Source organism: Zeus faber, assembly GCF_960531495.2.
Source record: "Zeus faber genome assembly, chromosome: 1".
In the NCBI taxonomy this organism is placed as follows: domain Eukaryota; kingdom Metazoa; phylum Chordata; class Actinopteri; order Zeiformes; family Zeidae; genus Zeus; species Zeus faber.
The window spans coordinates 8,250,877-8,272,486 of record NC_137193.1 but is presented as its reverse complement, the minus strand read 5'-3'; the positions used below and the strand labels follow the sequence as shown (position 1 = coordinate 8,272,486).

Genomic DNA, 21,610 nt, shown 5'->3' with positions numbered 1-21,610 from the left:
AACATTGGATGTCCCCCTATTCACTATCAATAAATCCATTGTTATGTAAGTGAATTGTATATGGAAGTGTGTATTTTACTTTTTTCTTCCGCACTTTGCAAACACTATATAAATGGGTTTTTAAAACTCTCATTCATTGAACATGATAAATCTCTGACATAACAGCCATTTGATGCCAGACGAACTTCATCCCACCGCCACTTTGGGGAGGATTTGACCGCATGATGCGGATACGCATTTGGTGTTAAGTAAGTTTAAATAAAATGTGATGATGACTCCTTGTACAAGTCATTGTTTGCTTTTGATTGATGCTTTTGATGTACAGCAGCGGAGGACTGTTCTGAGTATTAAAGAATCAAGGATATCGTTTGAAAGATGTCTGGGCAGTGGGAGGGGGAGGGGAACCAAATGAAAGTTCTCGCTGAGTGCCATTCAGCCTGGTGGTCGAATATAACATGTCAGTGCGTTCAAACTCAAGTGGTCCGTCCAACCAACCACTCAAGTATTCCATTGGGAAATCACTCGACCCCATTTGTCGCATGCAAGCAATACACCATGAAGAGACTTAGGTAACTGATTTGATTGAATTATTTTAATTGAAGCGTTTGAGGAAAACACAATTTAAAAACAATGTTGCTTCAAGTTAAGTTTAAATCTAAAAACATTAACAGACATCAGTACATCATCGGGTTAAATGACTCAAGTCAACTAATAGACATTTTAATCTCTTGAGAAGGGCATTTGCTATGACCCTGAAAAATAATTCACACGCACTTTACTGCACATATCTGTATATACAAATAGCCTATCCCATATTCATTAACTCATTAACTGCATGAAGTTTTAGGAATCAGTTAGTTTCAGTTAGTTGCTAGGTAGGAATTAGGTTAGACATTATGTTGGGTTTAGCAACTTGTGCATCATCTCCGGGTGCGTTGTAAAGACATTTCACTGCATATATGTATGAAGGTTTGTATATGTACGTGACGAATAAACCTCTTGAATCTTGAATCTTATAATAATAGCAATTGTTTTTCGGGGTGTTTTGGTAGCTGTGCGAATCAGCCCTGACACAAAAATAAAATAAAACAAAACAGTGTCCAATACAGCAGCTACATCCTTGTTTTATGTGGCACTGCACGTTGCATTTTTCTCCCGCAGGGAATGGTGAAGATACGACATTTAAAAAAACAAAAAAAACCTGTGTAATATGATGTTGTAAAGTTAATACTAGTTGTGTTTTGTCTGTTGTTATTACTGTGCTTGGGTCCTCTCACGAGCGAAAGATTTTGACGTCATCAGAATCCTCCACTGTATTTATCATTATTATAAATACATGTTGCAATTCCGAACGGGTGGTGCACATTCGTTGCGACGGGAAAGCAGGCTCTTACGTTTACGCCGTCCTCATTATCTAATGTTAATTATAGAACCCAGAATCGCGATTGTGGCGCCTCCCCTTGCGGCTGCCTGCGCGAGCACCTTGTGTTGATTACGCACATTTATTTTTGTATTTTTAGGGCTTATAGAGCTTATCGTGCGTAATCAGCGGGTGTCATGACATTTCACTGCATATATGTACGACCGTAGGTATATGTATGTGACAAATAATCTCTTGAACTTGAATTTGAGCTTGAACGTTGAGGAAGTTCATCAACTCCCCTTCAACCAACCCGCCGGGGTGTGGCCCACCACGGGTCCGCCTGGGTCAACCTCAACAGACTTACCTCTGGGGCCGCAAAGACCCAGACCTACCTGCAGAGGATTGGAGTGTCCGCCACAAGTCTCTGCGAATGCGGGAAACCACAGAGTGTTGAGCGCATCGCCGATGGACGCCCGCTCTTCAAATCGCCACGTGGAGGCAGCGGCCTCATTGGGCTGGGTGACGATACCACTTCATGGCTGATGTCCCCATTGCCAGTGTAGCACGGACGAACGAATTATTATTATTATTATTATTAGTAGTATTATTTATTTGTTTTAAGCTCGGGGGGTTCACTGAGGGACAGCGGTAAATAGTTTGACTGACATCTTCACGACACCCGCGCCACCTGGTGTTGGGCGTCTCGGCTCCGGCGCAGCTCACCTCAGGGCCGGCTGCAGTGGGCGGGGCCAGCGCCCCCCCGCCGCCGATCAGCCAATGGCAGCGTCGGGATTTTCAAAAACGTCAAGCTCGAGGGACGCGTCGAAAGGGCCCCGCCCCCCCCCACATTCATGACATAAATACGGTACATTTCGTTTCCACGACCGTCTAACAACTCCGCTGAGCAATAAAACCACTCCCATAAAACGTAGACAATGCGATACAAACAGCACATTTCTCAAACGCGGCTATGCAGAAAAAAAAACCCCAAAACAAAACCCATAATATAACGAAGCAAAAACAATTGGTGAAGAAAACACAAAACAAAAACAACAACAAAACGCGTCAGACGTCCAATGGGGAATGGAATTAACCCCGCCCCGGTGACGCGCACCTACTGGGCTCGACGACACAAACGAACGCGTCTTCTTGCCGCTTCCGCTTCCTGTGCGTGGGCCTCTCCTCCTGCCGCATTCCAATCCCGTTTGGAACTTGGAAAAATAATTCAACCTGCTCCCCTCCCACTCCCAATGCATTGCGTGGGGTTTTAACCGTAAAACATCTCCACCATCATTCCGTGTCGTGTTTGTCAGACAGGCGAACCAACAAACATACATCCACTGCAGTCGTCCGCCCTTTCCACGAACAGAGTAGATAAGCGCACGTCTCGCACGGGAATGGAAGTGTCCGTTTTCCGGTACGTTTTGAACGCGGCACTACACGCTCCGCCGCAATGCATCTCGGGTGCTCGGCTCCGATTGGCGGCGGTGAGGCGCCAAACGCGACCCCGGCGGAGGCGGCTCGTTGTGGGCGTGGAGCTCCGCCACGGCGCGTCGCCGTCCGTTCGCTGGGCAGCAGGAGGGCGCCGGGCGCTCCCGCGTTTGCTTACGGCGCCGACGATGGAGAAGCTTTTCAATAAACGACTCCAGGTGTGCGTGAAGTGCAAGGACTGCGAGGACAGGTGAGCCCCGCGCTTCCGCCGTCCGCCCTCGACGGCGGTTGCGTTTTCACGGCGGCCCGCGTCGCTACGTCGTCCCGGCCTCCCCCTAAGGTGGTTCCAACAGGCAGCGAGAGCAGAGTTATACGGGAGAACGTGGTAAATATGTCGACGAGCTGAAAACGAACCAACAATCGGGAAGAAAACGAGGAACACGCATCAAGCCGCACATTCACAAGAAATGGAAACGTACGATAAACCTCTGGATCAATGGCGTGTAATCTATACGCACCCTGCTGTGATGACCAGGGTGTTTCCTTTTTTACCGTCTTTTGCAATAAAAAAATACTTTCCACTTATTTCGTTACTGTTCGTTTGTGCACCATCAACTGATGAAAATGCTCGTACGGTTTACTCGGTTAGTCTATTTAAAAAAGAAAAGAGAAAAAATGATTTATTCCTCTGGTCCTGAGATGAAATGAACTCAGTTACATTTTCAAATTCCACACAGTGCAGACACATTAGTTAAAACAATCACAAATATCAGCGTTTTACATTTTTGAATGATCACCACAGCGTTTCATTGCAGTAGGAAGGTACGGTACAGACTGTTGTAATTGCAGGGTCCCAGCAGCTCACTTGTAAAGAAAACAAACAACAGAAATGAAGGCCGTCAATATCTGGGGAGAAAGTGAAGTATACGGTGAACGAGAAAAATATTGTAGGATAATTGAAAATAAACCAGAATCCAATGTTGTTGTTTTTTTTTAGCAATATCAACCTTAGGAAGGACCGCTTACACAATAACATATTGCAGATAACGGAAAAGAAACCTGAACATTTTTAGCAACGTAGTCAAGCTGACAATACTGTACTGACAATTAACATGAAAACAAAAAAAACGATATACAGCAAAGATACACCTCTGCATGAACTAATTCACACTTCTGGTTGTTGGGTGTTAGATTTTTTTCCCGGTGACTATTAGTTTTGAATTCAAGCCATTTTGATAATATAGTTAATAATATAGATTCACATCACTGCGGCCAAATATTTATAGTGATCTTCTTCTGAACTGCTTCGTGCTTCGTGATCAGATAACTTATTTGCGATTCAACGTTTTTAGAAAAGCCAACATCCGAGTGACCATCGAGCTGCAGCTGACAATGAGCCCGGTCCACAAAAGGGTGAGAACAGACTGTGTCTTGGGCGGCGTTTCCAGTGAACGCTTTGTCCATGACGCCAGCCTTTGACTCTTTCCCTCGACCCGCAGGATCTCCTTGTGAGGCTCACGGACGATGCGGACCCCTATTTCTTATTCACCCTCTCCATATCTGAGGAGGACTTCCAGAGGTATGCTGGCAAAATTACTGAACTTCTACTATGCGCTTTTATTTTTTTTTTAAACAGTAAAAAATAAAAAGAATAAATATACATTTAAAAATGTTTTGGCTAATTTATATATATATATATATATATATATATATATATATATATATATATATACAGTATATTTCAATTTATATTTATCATTAGGTTTATTGTTCGTTACCAAATCTGTGCTGTTTGACTTTAGGTGAATTTTTCTGGCTTGTTTTATTCTTTAGTTCTACCTTCCTTTTTTTTTTTTTTTTTACTTTAGTGGTGATGGTCAAGTTTATTGTATATTGTCATTTTTTTTACACCCTCTTGTTAACTTTAAGGTTTATTGTGCATTGCCATTTATTTTCTCAGTTTTTATTGTATTTCCTTATTATCGTTGCCTACTTTGATGTGAGCTGCTATGGCACTTCTGTCTGTCTGTCTACCCACCCACCACCAGTCTGTCTGTCTATTTTAAACAACGCATAAATCTTTGGTATTCTTGGCACACGTATAGACGTTTTACCACATGTTTTATCCTGTGTTTTTGTCTGGCCCCAAGTTTGAAAGTTCAGCAGGGGCTGCTGATCGACTTCGTCTCGTTTCCTCAGAAGTTCATCGACCTGCTGCAGCTCTGCTTGGCGGAACATGAGTCTGACAGTCCCAGGTAGGGCCGCCAGGAAAACACCTGTACACCACACACAATGGGTTTATTCATATTTGTCAGGCGCATTCACATGTAAAAGGAATTAGTCATGCTCAGGATTTGCTGCGTTACTACAGACGATCGGCATTACTGAAAGCTTAATGGTCTGGAAAAATAAAAATTGAATAAAAAGTCAAATAAAAATTGTCAAATATACTAAAATAGCTGAAAATACAAAGCAGGAGTAGTCAAATATATACATAGAATGTGCAGTTTATACAAGGTGTGATTCTACGCGCAGGATAAATTATTGTTATGGGTATATAATATATATATAATAAATTTATTTGTTTTCTTTGGTTCACACAGCTTCTGTATTGTTTCTTGAAACAACGGCATCAAGATTCAAGATATTCGTGATAAATATCCAGTTGTAGTTTTTGTCTCCCCCCATCCACTAAGCTGTATTGCGCAAACAGGATCCGTTGTATCCCAACGTCTATCGATTGTTCTTTGAAGACATAGGGACTAATGAGAGTTAAATTGCAGCATATTTCTATAATAACCAGCATCAAAATGTATCTTGACGCATGTTGTAAATGCTGGATTCTTGCCGATGCAAAGCACTGATCCCTGCGACAAAGACTTACCGTCCAGTTCCATTCAACTAATGCCTTGTTCAGGCAGCGTATATTAAAATAAAGGTACGTTGGGTATTTTCGTAGCACCTCACAGTTTAGGTCTTTGTTTATAATAATGATTATATATAATAATTAACCTCCGACTGCAGAATGAATCCATGCCAGTCCGCGTCTAAGCACCCGCTCCTCCTCCAAATTTGCATAATGTCCTATTCTTTTTTCTTTTGTGAGCACAAAAGAGACGAGCAGTCTCGCAGCCACAGCAGCAAACCTTTAATCGTGATGAAGCTCCGTCCGTTCTTTTCGTTTACTTTCGGCATGGTCGCGTGTAAAAAAAACACCGAGGTTTGGTCAGGTCTGGTGTGTGTGTTGGCGTGAGGCGGTGGGAAAAGGGTTGTGTGGTGTGAACGCCCCGCCGACGTCAGGACGTTGAAAGTCGTGTTGTCTGTGGTCGCCTTAAAGAACAACTGGAGGTGTGTTGGTGTCCTTCTCTTTCTCTGTTTTGTTTTGATGACATGTTAGGTCCTGCTCAGTGTATATTTCATCCCTATCAGCCCCAACCTCAACAACTATCTTAAATTATTAGCTTTGAGATTGTCATGGCACCCGGTGATTACGCACAATAAGCTCTATATGCTCTAAAAATACTAAAATGTGCGTACTCGACACGAGGTGCTCGCGCAGGCGGCCGCAAGACTGTACGTCTATGTGTGTGACAAATAATCTCTTGAACTTGAACTGGTGGTGTTTGCATCAGGTTCCTGCTGCAGCTGACGTGCCAGTCCTCTGTGGTGGACGGCTCTGCTTTCTTGAGCGTTGTGGAGACCAACGCCTTCAAGCACCTCAACCACCTGTCCCTCAAGCTGCTCCAGGGCAGCGACAAAGACATCAAGGATTATTTGGCCGGATGCCTCTCCTCCCTGAAGGTCAGCCCCAGACTCATTTGAATTTCATTTGCTGAATTGTTTTGGGGTTTTTTGGGCGGCGGGGGCGGGGGGTGTTGTCTTTCCCCTCCCCGAATTAAATGTCCCCGTTATTTATTTCAGAATATGAAATTGCACGTCTGGCATTCGGTAATTGTCTATACCGCCTAATGAACTTTAAATTAATTTAGAAATGCTCTGCCAGGTGTGTGTGTGTGTGTGTGTGTGTGTGTGTGTGTGTGTGTGTGTGTGTGTGTGTGTGTGTGTGTGTGTGTGTGTGTGTGTGTGTGTGTGTGTGTGTGTGTGTGTGTGTGTGTGTGTGTGTGTGTGTGTGTGTGATTCTGCGTTGCTTTTATGCTAATCAAGCCAGAAAATATAACTTGAGTGCTTTTCTAAATAGTGCTTTAAGGGGGTACGTTTGATTAAATATAAATTCGATACAATTTATTTCTGCAGTTAATATTTCTGGGTCGATTTGAAAATGGGATTATCGATACTTTGTAAGTTATGCAAACATTTTCTCCTTAAATTAAACACAACAATAAGCTAATATATTACCACAGATAAATTGAAATATAATTTATATATATATATATATATATATATATATATATATATATATATATATACACACACACACACACAGTATATAGTCTTTTGCGATGGACTGAATTTGTTCTGTGAAATATCTTCTTCATTCACATCAGGTATACAGAAAGGTTGGTAGCAGTTCTTATGTATAAAATGTCACTATATGGATATAGAATGGTATTGTGAGCCATCTCATTAGTATCTGGTTGAATGATAATGAAACAAACGTGACCATGAGATCCTGCCAACACCCAGCTCTACTGCTTTTACACTAATTGCAATAGAGCAAAGCCCGGAAAAATAACTTTGGGGGTGACTTCATATGACGTAATGTGCTTCTAGAGGCTTTGCCGTGTGGTAATGTGTACGGACACTGACTCAGTCATTTGCTGCAGGAGGAGAAGCAGAGCTTGGAGGTGAAGCTGAAGAAGACGGAGGAGGATCTCTCTCGGCAGCTCAGCTACGCCCAGCAGGTGACAGGCACTGCCATGTTGCCATGTTGTGCCGTTTGTTTTAAATATGGAATATTGTATGTATCTGGTGCATACGTTGTTTATCATTGTCCCTAAACGTATCCTCTTTCATGTTTTTTTTCGTTAAAGTCGTTATTAGGCTGGTGACATTGCATAAAAAGACTTATTTTTCAATCATAAATGGCAGAGATTAGGATTTGGGCTGGCATGGTCATGACATGATGGTCATTGTCTTTAATGTAATTTAAAAAAAACCAAGTATGTTAAACAGTTTTTTTTGTTTTTTTTGGGGGGGGGACTTTGGGAGTTTTTTTTGGCTTCAGGCAGATTCAGACAAAAACCTCTATATCAGTTTCACCCCTGTGCCCAGAACCGAGGTAACAACGTGCTGCATTCTAACTGTTGGCTCAATGCAAGCCTGCAGAGGGCATCGACCAGCCAGCCCTGTGAAATTAAGGAAGTTCACCTTCCAGCATCTCAAAAGCCGAGGGTATTTTAGCGGCGCACCTTGCGGCTTCACGACGAGTAAAAAAAAAAAACTAAAAAAAAAACATCTGGGTTACTTGGAGACATTTGGGTTGGGTTAGATTACGTGAGATTGCACGCACAAAATAATGACGAGGTCGTCATGGCGATGGAACGGCGTCTGGCTGGTTTCATTTGTCCCCGTGCGTCTCCCAGACGCTGTCGGAGAAGACCCGGGAGTTGGACAAGCTGCGTTCGGAGTGGACCAGCCAGAGCAGCTCGCTGTCCAGCCGCCACTCCCACGACCTGATGGCGGAGAGAGAGAAGGCTCTGGAGGTCAGCGGCTCCTTCAGCTTTTTAAAATAACGTGCTAAGATGGGTGGGGCTCGTCCGTTGAAAGTGCAAACCCCCCCCCCCCCGGCTCTCCAGATCCAGACCAAGCTGCAGCAGCAGAACGAGCAGCTTCGCCAGGAGCTGGATGGGGCTCACCAGAGGAGCACGCAGCAGCTCCAGAGCCGTCTGGCCGAGCTGGACGCCTCCAACCGCGAGCTGACGGAGCGGAGGTACAAGAGCGAGTCGGCAATCAGGGACCTGAAGATCAAGCTGGCCAGCGCCGAGGAGGTGGGTGTGTCTGGCCGCTTTTTAAAATTTAGTTTCGAATCAGTTATCATTACGATATACTAGATATGAGGACAGAGAAAAGACGGAGGACCTGTCTATAAAGTACGCTCACTTTGAAACCACAGTGAATTTATTTTGGGAGTTGTGTGTTTTAAAAGCCTCTGTGTTGTAGGCAGTGGAAAGGCCCACAAGCCTTAATACCAGGCTTCACTAATGAGTGGCTCTTTCCGGACTGCAACCTATTTCTGATCAATTATTGTGAAGTTAATAACACTGTCGATGGAGCGTTTTTTTTTTTTGTTTTTTTTTTTAATGGGCGTAGCTTGTCCAGCATTTGCTGCACTGGCTTAGCAGAGTGGAGAGGCTCCAGACCAATCACACGCTATTATTTAAATCATGTGGTTCACGCACCTCAGCCAATCAGACTGACTTCAGAGAGAGAGAAGTGACATGAATGGACAGAGCAAGATGCCTCCCATCTTCCAGTATGTTGTAGTAGTAGTAGTAGCAGCAGTGAGTGTTTCAGAGTCACTGACTGATCACTTCCTGGCTTCACACTGTGTCTGGGACACGTTCCCTGCAACCACAGTAGCTCTGCACCTGGTTGTAAGGCAGCTCTCTCCACTATGAACATCCTTACAACAAAGTATCATCCATAGCAACCATACCTTGAGCACCTACACATGCACATGAGAATGGCACTGACTCCATTCCAGCTTGGATGTAAACGACTGGCACGACAAGCAAAGGCTCATTTCTCTCACTAAACAAGGAAGGTAGAGTGGGAAGTACTGGGACAAAAAAAATCTGGGATGTGATTTCTCCTGATTAATCTGGATTTTCTGACCTGAACGTGCGTATGTGTGCGTGCGTGCGTGTGTGTGCGTGTGATGCCCAAGTGAAATAGAGAGGAGATTCGAGGACCGTTATAGGCCGAAGTGCGTGAAGATTTTTTTTATTTATTTTTTCCCCTTCCAAGTATCCACGAGGATGTTTGTTTGCGTTCAGCTCCAGCCCAATCTTACTATTTTAACTATTTTAGATGACTGGCGGCACCCAAACTGTTTTAATGAGTACAACAGGGGAGAGCTCCCTGGGGAAAAACAACATAATCCCAATGGGATTTCACTCTAAAAAGGGGGAACTGCTGGGAAGTGGGGTTTGGAGCGCCGACTAATTACTGGTGTTTAGCAACCGGTTGGTACTTTAGATGCAGGTCACTATGTAGTTTCACTTCGAGTAACTTGTATATATCTGCAATTTTAAATATTTAATACATTTTCTGCCTTGCGCAAAGCAAATAGTCAAACAAACTGAATGTAAACATAAATACATGATTTTAATATTGATGTAATTATAGCACGGGAAATATCTAATGGAGATGGAGCGATCTCCGCTTCACGTCCCCGTTTCTCCAAACAAAACCAATCTGTTTTTATTTGAGATGTATTTAATATTTTTCCCGTTTCCCTAATTGAACGAAACAAAGATCCCCATGCGTCCTGTGCCCCATCATGCACGTCTCCCTGTTAATTTCAGTTGCTACTAGGTTTTTTTTTTTTGTGTGTGAATACTCTTTACTTGTAAATAATAAATCCCGCACTTCTGTAACGGGGAGACTTTCTCAGTCCCTCTCTCAGGCTCTGCAGGGCTGCCCACCCCCCCACTCTGTATATTTTCCTGCTGCTTTGTCTTTGCCAGTTACATTCCTGAACATTGGATATCACAGCTGTGTTATAAAATGATTTGTTCAAATTATGCCCATTCTCTGACTACACAAGAAATATAAGTGAACCATGAGAAGTAGGAAACAGAAAAAACGGGCATATTAAAGGGGTGTTATACTTTACTCAGTTGAACATATTAAGCATTTGAATAAAATAAATGAAGCTATATTTATTTATATTTCCTCTTGTTCAATGTGCTTGTATGAGGAAAGTTTTGACAAGAATTGACTAACTATTCTTGAAAAGTTATTGAAATGTACTTTATTTATTTCATTTGATAACTACAATATAGGCCCCTGAATCATGATGAGCCATTATGATGTTTGGACCTTTGCTGGGAAGGAACTTTGTTGACTGGACCTCTTCTTGAATTTAAATTGAATAACTCGGACATCTTTAACAAATGATGTCAAAAATCTAACTTCCAACAAAAAATCGAGCTACCTTTTAACTTATTTATTTATTTATTTATTTGACTCCGCTTCAACAACCTTATTTGTAATTTTACCCTTTTTTACCTTTCATGAAATGATGCACATGCTTCCTTCCATCTTTCACCTCTCTCCTCTCCTGTCGTTCCTCCTCCAGGAGTGCCAGCGGGCCAAGCAGCAGGCTCTGTCGTTGCGCAGGGAGAACGGGGCTCTGGACACAGAGTGCCACGACAAGGAGCGGCTGCTGGGCCAACTGCAGACCCGGCTGGCCGTCCTGGAGCAGGAGGTGAAGGACAAGGAGCAGCTGATGAGCCGCACCAGGGAGGTGCTGGAGGCCACGCAGCAGCAGAAGGTGAAGAAGAGCGAGCGTAGAGTGCCGGGAAAATGTTTGTCTTCTCTCACGTGGCCACGAGACAGGTACTCCTCACTGAACGACCACGGCGTCTCAGCGTCAAGCATCTCATCAAGCATCACCCTTTATTTACTATATACACTATATTCACTATATTTACTTTATATACAATATATACACCATATATACTATATACACTATATATACTATATACACTATATATACTACATACACTATATATAGTATATACACTTTATATACTATATACACTATATATACACCATATACAGTACACTATATATATACCAGCCGCTTGCTTATCGACCAATTTGCTTAATGACCTGATCCTAGGAATGGAACTCGGTCGTTAAGTGAGGAGTACCTGTAGTTGTTTTAGTACGGTACGGTACGGTATGGTATGGTACGGTATGGTATGGTACGGTATGGTATGGTACGGTATGGTATGGTATGGTATGGTACGGTAGGGTATGGTACGGTATGGTATGGTACGGTATGGTACGGTATGGTATGGTATGGTAGGGTAGGGTATGGTACGGTAGGGTACGGTACGGTATGGTAGGGTATGGTACAGTGATCCGCACACTGCAAAGAAGATTGTCTTGAAGTTTCTTGTACAGGGTCCTTTCAGGCATCTTTAAACGTCTTCAATTCAGTTTATTACTAATATTCCGTCTTGAAAGTCATTTCATAGTCTTACATTGTAATTGATGTGCTCATTAGGCTTGGGCGACTGAACGAATATATCGACAACCAGTGATTGAGTCCTTCTGTGTTTTTATTACTTTTGGGGGGGGGGTTGTCCTTTCATTTTGCTGATTTAATGACCTGTAAAGCACAATTCAAAGCATGTGTGAACAGGAGCTGGTATTCCACCTTCACCGTGTCTGGTGCTTTTCTCCCCTCCCCACAAATCATCGTCAACCCCGTTTCCAGGTCATTCTGAAACAGGCTTTCTTTCTTCCTTTGGTTCGCTTCAGTTCGGTTCATATATTGGAGGAGCAACGCGGCAGTGCAGAGCGCACTCAGACACCGCTGTCGCCGGGGGGGGGGGGGGGCACCGTCCCATGGGAGCCGCCACCTCCTCCGGGGAGCAGAGACGCAGCGCGGCTCGGGCTTTCTCCCGGATAATTACATGATTTGATCATTTTTATTTTTTTATTTTGCTGTCTTATTTATGAGGCCTAAGTCCATCGGGCGGCGCGGCGTGCAGAGTGGTTTAACACTGGTTCCACTGGCTAAGTGGCGACCCAGGCTTAACGATGTGGGGAGGAACATTGAAAACAGCCATTTTAAACATTTTTCAACACAGTTGAATAATACTGTGACGCAGGGCGGGGTCGAACAGACACACAATGAAGGAGACGCAGACGGAACCTCCGTGTAAAGCTGAAGCCGCTTTTACCACCTGCTGCAAGGCTTAAAACTACCCCGGGGTTGAGGTGTCCAGTCGGAAAGTTACAACCTGGGATGTCCATGTCCCTTTTTATAACCGACTTCTCTTCAGTCACTCTCTCTCTCTCTCTCCTTCCACTCGCACCCAGCGCTCGCCTCACTCCTCCTCTTCCTTCCTGCATAGACTATCGCTTACACGGAGGGGGGAACATTTCCTGGTGGCAGGAGACGGCAGCCTAAGCGGACAACACAGAACAGACTACAACAGAATCGTTCAAAAGAACCAGATCGTTCGTGGACGACCCGACGCTAGAGCGAGGGGAAGCAAGTGTCTGAAGAGTCTGTCCGTAATAAAGAGGGACACGTCCACACGTTATTTCCAGACCGGACACCTTGATTGATCGCACTCTTTACAAACACATTTCTACGTAGTTTTATCTTGTGTTTCGATGGAAAAGCCTGCGTAGCAGTTGAAAAATGAAATGAAATAAACCCCTCGCGCAAAAAAGGAGGAGTGCTGTGCGGCTCCGCACGACGGCGTGGCGGTGGAGCCGCAACAGTTGATTCAATAGGAGGCAGCACGTACGCTGCGTCACTTTTAATATTCTTATAGTAATTATTAATAAATATTAAAGTTTACATTTTCAAAGAATATCGCCTGACTGTTGACTTTTTTTTTTAACTAGTTGAATCACTTTACCCACATTGTAGGACATTCAGTCGATGTGAAAAGGAAATGTTTTGTTGATTAGCAGGGAGGTCTTGAAGCACTGAGGACTCTTCATGTGTAATACTGTGTCAAATGACTTTTTGTTTTCATTCATTTGGTCCATGTGCTCGTTTAGGAATCGATAGAAGGTTCCGCTGAAAGTAAGGAACATCAAATTAGGAAGCTGGAATCAACGGTGAAGTCGCTGTCTGAGGAGCTGATCAAGGTGCGTGCGGATGTACACAGCCTGCTTATCAAGGTTTTACTACTTCCGCTTCAGTTATTGAAACAGCCGTTACTTTTTGAATCATTTGAGCAATCTGCGCTGATGAACAAATTTTAAATGGTTGTAAATCTTTCACACGTTATCTGAACCCAAACAGGCTTCTTTGGTCTAAAATGTAACTTTTTGTTTTATTTTACAATTTGGAACAAATACAGTATTTTACACTGGTAACGTTAACATTTAATGTTATTATGTTACAGGATGCAGTTCACCAAAATACTTAGCACGGTCAATTCCTAAATTATTTAATGTTTTCACACTTAGTTCTACAAGGGTTAGGATCTTATTTTTCCCCCCAACCAATTCCAAACTTTTTTCATTCCCTGTTCCCCACAGGCCAACGGGATCATCAAGAAGCTGCAGGCGGAGCTGCGAGGCCTGGCGGAGAAAATCAAGGTGAAGAATACGGTGACGGTGTCCCAGGAGAAGCTGCTACAGGAGACTTCAGAGAAGCTGCAGAGCAGCAGGAAGCGGCTGCAGGACGCCCAGCAGCAGCTGGAGCGCCAGGAGGAGCAGGTGGGTGGAGGGTTCTCACCCGGTCCTTGAAGTGCTTGAATTTCGTCCTCAGAATAATGAACAATAATTAACAGTATCAAAATCAGCAATCGCACTATTGTGGTAACTGAAAATTGCTGCGGTAGTCTGTATGTGCATGTGGGGATGTATTTGTCATGTATGTACAGCAGACTCCCGTCTGAACCTGCAGGTCGGACTTAAAACAAAATCACAAATAGGAATCGGCCACAAAAATGAGCATCGGTGCATCTGTAGCTGGTAAACATGTTCAGTAACTTTACCAGATGATGCATTTCAAGGGGTATATCCTCATCAGATGAGTTTGTATACTGTATATAGGTGTACACTGTACACCTATATACTGTATATAGTAGTATACTGTATATAGTTTGTATACTGTATATAGTTGTATACTGTATATTGTTTGTATACTGTATATAGTTGTATACTGTATATAGTTTGTGTACTGTATATAGTTAGCTGTAGTAGCTCCTATACCATATCAAATATGTTCCAGGTTGCAGCTCTGCTTGTGGTGTGGCCCGGGGGTAAACAAAATGCAGCTGCGTTAATTGTGTTAATTTTTTAACGCGTTAGATATTAAAATGAATTACAAAATGTATTTTGAAAGCACTGATCTAAATGACCCAAAATATACGGTGGCTTAAAATAACCATATTTTGAGTTTCGGCAACTGAAGTTTGACGCCAGGTTTCTGCTGCTTGTTGATGCTTGACTTTTAAAAGTTTGTTTTGAGTCCTGGATTAATATTATATAACATTTCATCACATTGAAAATTGATACTTATGTTTGTTTTGTGTGAAGTCCTAAAAGGAAAAAAAAAAGAAAGCAAGTACTTTAAAGTCCTTGAATTTAATTTAGTGATGAAGAATGAAACCTGATTGTCTTGTCACAATGTCAGTTATTATGGAATTAACTTTCTCATCTGCAGCTTTGCTGTTAGTTTCCTGTTTCTTCTTTGTTTCTTTTTTGAATCAAGGACACCTCCACTAACTGAACACGACAGCAGTTTGCAGCCGTCAAGCTTCCTCTTTTCTGTTTCCCAGGTTTCCAAACTGAAGGGGCAGCTGGAGTCCACCGTCCAGAAGCTCAACGACAGCAAAGAGGTTCTGAAGACCAACGAGAACGGTGAGGAGGGGTTTGATGGGTGAGGGGCTGGCGGCTCCTTCCCTCTTTCCCTCCATCGTGTCACTAAACGTTGATGTTGGATGAATCATTTAGGACTTGATCAGTTGCTGTGACTTAGAAAGACATTTGTAAATATGCGTTTGAACGATGTAGACGATGTACAAAATGGCCGCCGGGCACAAGTTCCCCCTATGATCTAATTTGCTCGACGTTACGATGTCATGGCTCCAAAACTGGTCGTTGAAGGAGTATTTTGAAAGTTGTTGTTTTGTTAAGAGCTGTCCTCCCTGACGTTGTGGTGTCTTGTTCAGTCATCAACTGGCTCAACAAGCAGCTCAATGAGAAGGAACTCTCCAGGAAGCCTCCATCACCAGAGTCCTTCCAGACGCCCCCCGCAGGCCTCAGGGTAGGAAACCACAATGCAGTGTCCACTTGTGTCACAGTGTTACCCGCATCCCGCCATTTTGATTTGATCCAGCTCGTAGCCCGTCGTCATTTGTTCATTTTCATGACTTTTTTTTCTTTCCAAGGCCCAGTTCTACCCCGTGGTCAAGCCTGGTCCGTCTCCTGTGGAGGCCACGGAGCAGCGCCCGCTGCAGCTCGTCGGCAAACTGTGAGTTCCCATTCTGTTCTCATGTTGCTGCTTTCTCACTCCTCAAAGCATCTCTACTTTATTTAGTCAAAGATTTTGCGTCACTTTTTATGTCTTTGTTTTACAACAGCACTCTGTCTTAGCAACAGTTGTAAATTTAACGTTATAAATGTTCTCGTGATATGACTATTAACGTGTCCAATTTATTGATGTGTCGTTATTGACATATATGATATTAAAGGGGACCTATTATGCTTTTCCTTTTTTCTGTCCTTTATATAATGTTACAATGTTGGATGTTCATTTTAGACATGGCCAAAGTGTCAAATGATGAGGTAAACTAATGACAAAGGAATCGCCGTGAGCAAACCACTAAGGCGAGCTAGCTAACCCTAACTCTCAGCAAGAGTTGACTTTAGCCCGTCACCGATTCTTTTGTACCGTCATTTGTAGATGTATTTATTTATTTTATTTTAAGGCTGACATGACAAGGTTTACCTGAAACAAAAAAATCCCTGTGTCCAAGTCGCGGTGCGGCGCCTCCCACCAGCTTGAAGCGCGGCAACGAAAGTCAGAACAAAGCTTTAAACGAGGCCTCGTAGATCTGACATGAGGGAAGGTTCAGCAACCGGAGTGTTCACTTCTCTGAGTTGTTCAGAAACACAGTTTGGCGGCCTCACCAGGTGAAATCTGTGAAAGGGACAGAATCAATAAAACAAAACCCGGCCGCCCTGCTCAAACCTCATTGGCTGACAGACCCGATGGCCTCAGGAGGCTCCCTCCACCTCAACAACCGTTTTGGAATACGAGGGTTAAAGAGGTTTGTTGGAAGGGATCGAATGCATCATCTGAGCGGTGTTTTCAGCAAACTTCAAAGACCTGTTTTAAGGACCTCAGAGACTTACATCAACTTAAAACTTAAAAAAGCAGCATCATTGGTTCCCTTTAAGCAAACTTAAAAAAAAAAAGCATGAACCAAAACCTGCCGTCCACAACGCAACCGTTGTTCAGTGTGGTTTATGTAGTCAGATCAGTGGCCCCCTGGACATACAGACACATACTACAGGTTTGGACTTACTCCACCCTCATCTACGTGACGTTCCTCCGTCTGCTTCCTGTTTTAAGAGGAGACGCTGCCGGACTGGACTCAAAGTACTTTGAGAGAAGAGACAACAGCGTCCCCCTGCACGGGCTGCTGTCCAACCTCAACCCCCGAGGTGGGTCACCCGGTAAAATAAAACAAAACAACTCCTTGTTTCAATTTATTCATATTTTCATTAATGATCTTTATTTATTTTTAACGGTGGTTTTGTGTTTTCAGATTTGTTGTGTTTCCTCCCACAGAATTCCCTCTGCGGCCGTCCAAGCCCTCCCTGTCTTCCGCTTATTTCTCTTCATAAACGAGGGGCAGATGTGGAACTTTTTTAATTTATAATTTCTGTTCTGTCAAATGCTTTTCTGCCGGGATCCTCGACGTCTTGGCCAAAACCAGTTTTCAAATCTTTGCTGTTGTGGAGGAGTCACTATTTTAATGTATCCAGTGATGTCTGCGGTTGGATACATCAGTCTTTGTCAGCCAATGTTTGGTTCTACTACAATGTGAACTCTATAACTTTGTGTTGTGTGATTATGTAGCATGTGCTCGTTTTTCTTCGAATCTCTATTAAAAAGTTTTGAATTTATTTTGATGTTTTTGTCCCATGCTTAACCATTGTTCCTCAGGGAGGCTGGAATTGAAAGGTAAAGCTTTCATTAAAAAAAAAATCCTTGTGTATTGGTGTGTGATTGGTGGCACCCGTCTCCCTGTTGGCTGACAGGTTTGGGGCGGGGCTTACGTATTTCTGTTACGGTGGGAGCTTTGAGAAAGAGGAGTGGTGAAGTGATTACATAGTAGTGACACTCGAGTAGATATTTGTCCATTGATTCATCCGAAATAACTTCTCAAACAGGGATAATTGGTAAAAACCTCAAATACAATGAGGAAAAGATGATGCAGTGAATTGAATAATAGGCTATCAAAGTAAAACAGGCGGTCCAGGGAGATACTATACAGTAGTAGCAGCAGAATTACGATTTACTATAACCTTCTTATTTCCTGACAGCAGATGTTTTCAACTTTGATCAATTTTGATTTTAGTGCATTTCTCACCAATACACCTCTTGACGGAAAAATAGAGGACATACTTTAAAATATACGGCTTGAAAGATTGCTTGAAAGACAAAATCCACCATTATGTCACAATAAGTAGGTATTGTGCGTAAAATTCACCAGACATTCTGCAGTAACCTACGAGCTCATTTTCATCTGAGTCGGGCTCCAACACCTACGTTTAGATTTCAAGACTTTCCATTTCGGGTCAAATTGCATTGACTACACCCTCTGGCAGGCTCCCAGAAGTTGACCAATCAGAAGACAGTGTGACCAATTCCCTGGCTTAACTCTTAATAAACCCAGAGTTAAACGGGGAGCTTACGTTATGGACGTTAAGGTGAGAACCTGGCGTAATCCCGGCGTGTATAACGTGTACATAAAAATAACAGACACCGGGCAGCAGCGTCTAATGTTCCTTAATAAGTTTACATATCTAATGTCAGTCCTAGACGACGATTATCGCTAATTTCACCAGGGGTGACTTGGTTTCCGGGACAAGTGCTTTTAAAAACATAGGTATCGCAAGATTCAAAATGGAAAAGCAATAACTTAAGTTTATGCATTAAAATCTGTTAGAAAATGAGTATTCATGTATTCATCTTTAGGTCTTTTTTTTTTTTTTACTGTGTTCTTGGACTGGGAGGAGGGAGGGAGACGGGGAGGAGGGTTGTTTGTCTTATTCATATCATTAAGATGTTATTGTCATTCATGGCGGCTGTATTGTAAAAGATGTGAAAATATAAATAAATAAAATAAAAACCAATTGGGATTAGTACATGGATAAGCACCGTTGGTTAAAAATGCAATCTGAAATGGCAAAAAAAAAAAAAAGTCAGGACCTCTGCGACATTAGACGCCTTCTCCAACTCAAAATCTTCGCTATTGTTGCACTCGATTGGAAGAAACGTGGTTGCGGTGTGTGTCGAGTGCACATACCCTGCATTTCCTTAAAGCGGGGGATACAAAAGCAAAACTACAGAGTCTTAATATCAAAATATATTTTATTCTGGACTTTTTTTTTTTTTTAACTGATCTGATTGAAATGGCAACAGATCGATGTGATGCAAGAGCAACTTTCCCCGAAAGAAATAATAAAAAAAAAAAAAAGGAAAGGAAAAAAAAAAAACCTCAAGGGAAGGGGGCAGAACTTTGACCCATTGGAGAGATGCTGCAGGGCTGAAACAAGCTCTTTATCGCAGGAACAAGAGTAAAGGTTGACTCAGTAATGTCCTCTCAGCCTCTGCAGCCATATGGCCAAAAAAAAAAAAGCAGTTGGAAGTTTAGCACTTCCTGTGTTGAGATATTTCAACATAATCTTTAGATAAGCTATTGAAGTGCTTTTTAATTCAGATTATAAGAAACATTAAAAAATAATGAATACAGGCTTTCTTGTTTAAAAAAGAAAATGCGTTCCCAGGAACATAATACAAGGCAAACGCCTTTAAAACATTTTTTTTTAATAAAAAACCTCCAGCTGTGTCCAAATTACTGAGTCAACCTTTGCGTTGTTCTTAAAAGTAACAAAATCACTGTAGTTAGCGGGCACGCTGTACGGCCGATAAATTATCAACTGACATTTCAATTTTTTTTTTTATAGATTCTACAAAGAAATTACAAAAAAATTTACTTTTTAAAATCTTTCTTTTAAAAGAGTATAAAATGTCTGGTCAGAAAGGAACGTCAGAACAAAAAAGTGAGCAGAATTCACCAGGTCACAGGGAGCCGTAAAGCGGGACACATTACAGAGATAGCTCGACATTCGGTTTGGAAACCAATTCCTTCACTTCCCCGTCTCATCTAATGGGAAAATGATCTCCGGTTTAAAAAGTCATGTTATTAGAACTGATAACGAAAACCAGCCACAAATGTCCAGCTATCGCTTTAATGCGAGACCAAGGATTGTTTTTCCAAAAAAATGCTGAGCCAAGGTCAACCGTCATGATTCCACCATTCTAACTTTTCGGGCTCCGGGGCACCTCCTATTTCTTCCCCCTAAAAACACAGCTCCGCTCCAAGAATTGCAGTTTGAAGAGGGAGAAGCCTCCTCCCAAAAAAAGACATCTGACCGTTTAGACCGACTGGATGTGAACCGACCTGATGAAACAAGTATGAGCACGATGTTCAGTTCGTCCCAAATTGAACCCAGTCTTAATGTAATGGGATGATCTGTTGACACAACTCCCGGGTGACACCATGTTTGGGGGGGGGGGGGTGGGGGGGGGTCGACACACGAAGCCCCCAGTTTAGTTTTTCTACAAAACAACCCCCCCGGGAAAAAAAAAAAAAAAAAAAAAGAAGAATCTCGACGCCTTCCCCCACACGGTCACTTCAGAGCTCCATCTTCCTCGTTACTTATGAGTCTGGTGAAATTTGAAAGCAGACAGCCTCTCCACTAACCCCTCCCAAACAAAAATACCCCCTGGATGCAGGACGGTGCGTTTGGATGCTGCTGGAAAACCCCATGTCCAAAACACATGCACACCAAAAGAACAAGCCAAAGAAACAAACTGATTTAGAGCTGTAGTTTGTATGTTTTGCCGAGCTGGTTGGAAAACCAAAGTAAAGACACTACCAGATATTTTTTTTGTGTGTGTGTGTGTGTGTGTGTGTGTGTGTGTGTGTGTGTGTGTGTGTGTGTGTGTGTGTGTGTGTGTGTGTGTGTGTGTGTGTGTGTGTGTGTGTGTGTGTGTGTGTGTGTGTGTGTGTGTGTGTGTGTGTGTGTGTGTGTGTGTGTGTGTGTGTGTGTGTGCGCTGCGCCGCGCCTCCTCACTTATTGCAACTCTGATCTGACCCGACCCTGCTCCACTAAGTAGTAAAAAAAAAAAAAAAAAAAAAAATCACATTAAAAAAACAGGTTGAAATCTGCGAGCGGCCTGAGCGCCTCAGTCCCGTTGGGTGTGGAGGGTTGATATGTCTGAAACGTTGACATCCAGCTACCAAACAAACACTCTTTTTTTTTTTTTTTTTTTTTGCCTTTTTTAGCCTTTTTTTTTTTTGCTTTTTCTTGTTTTGTTTTCCATGAAGATGCCGAGTGCGGTGGGTTGTTAAAGATCGGGAAAAAAAGTAAAATAAGTTCCAAATTTTGGTACGTATACGGATCTGTTTTCTCTTCTTTGTTTTGTTTTTTTTGTTTTTTTTGTCTTTTTGAGTTTTTGACCGCGTCCCTTCCAACCTCTCCATCAGTCTCTGCACAGATTAGAGAGAGAAAAGAGAGGGCGCTTCCACTCTTCCACTCTTCCACTCTTCCGTCCGTCATTGTGTCCTTTCCTTCCCCCGTTCCCTCGGCGTGGACCTGCTGTGTCGGGGTGCACTGCTGGCTTCCTGTTCCTGCTCCCCTGCTTCCTGTCTGGTCTGTCTGGCGGTGGGCGGGGCCGTGGTGGATGAGCGTGTGCAGTACGCGGCGGGGCAGGCAGGGACAGTCATTTGGCTATGTACACATTCATGGTCGGTCCATGGCTTCCAAGGAGCAGCAGCAGTTTTATTTCCGCAGGTCTAATACGCAAACCTGAGGAGAGAGCAGAGACCATGTTTGAAACGGGAT

At 43.0% G+C, this 21,610-nt stretch overlaps 2 protein-coding genes across 5 annotated transcripts in view; one reads left to right on the top strand and one right to left on the bottom strand.

Annotated features, from left to right (window-relative positions):
• Nucleotides 1-2,923: 2,923 nt before the first annotated feature.
• On the top strand, nt 2,924-17,593 carry sass6 (SAS-6 centriolar assembly protein). Of its 2 annotated transcripts, none has more exons than XM_080013045.1 (16): nt 2,924-3,044; nt 4,147-4,207; nt 4,294-4,373; nt 4,945-5,049; nt 6,427-6,595; nt 7,579-7,656; nt 8,338-8,457; nt 8,551-8,742; nt 11,058-11,252; nt 13,511-13,600; nt 13,997-14,176; nt 15,244-15,325; nt 15,637-15,731; nt 15,856-15,938; nt 17,043-17,134; nt 17,262-17,593. In XM_080013045.1, the coding sequence occupies exons 1-16, from the start codon at nt 2,983-2,985 to the stop codon at nt 17,315-17,317; spliced, it is 1,740 nt and encodes a 579-aa protein (XP_079869171.1). In that variant the 5' UTR covers nt 2,924-2,982; the 3' UTR covers nt 17,318-17,593. The 2 variants fall into 2 exon arrangements, with proteins under 2 accessions (XP_079869171.1, XP_079869170.1); XM_080013044.1 differs by having other exon boundaries at nt 17,043-17,146.
• Nucleotides 17,594-19,056: 1,463 nt separating this feature from the next.
• LOC307242233 (F-box-like/WD repeat-containing protein TBL1XR1) overlaps nt 19,057-21,610 on the bottom strand; it is a gene marked incomplete at its 3' end in the record, with an annotated part of 48,558 nt that continues 46,004 nt past the window's right edge. For all 3 annotated transcript variants that reach the window (XM_080016610.1, XM_080016609.1, XM_080016611.1), the window contains one exon: nt 19,057-21,574. In XM_080016610.1, coding sequence (XP_079872736.1) covers nt 21,548-21,574 — 27 coding nt within the window. The remainder of the gene's footprint in view (nt 21,575-21,610) is intronic.

What these genes read in the sequence shown, in the direction of transcription:
- sass6 (XM_080013044.1), top strand. Translation starts at nt 2,983, where the DNA reads ATGGAGAAGCTTTTCAATAAACGACTCCAGGTGTGCGTGAAGTGCAAG. An exon ending in AGAGAGAGAAGGCTCTGGAG is followed by an intron (nt 8,458 to 8,550) that starts GTCAGCGGCTCC and finishes CCGGCTCTCCAG; the next exon opens with ATCCAGACCAAGCTGCAGCA. An exon ending in CTGCAGCTCGTCGGCAAACT is followed by an intron (nt 15,939 to 17,042) that starts GTGAGTTCCCAT and finishes TCCTGTTTTAAG; the next exon opens with AGGAGACGCTGCCGGACTGG.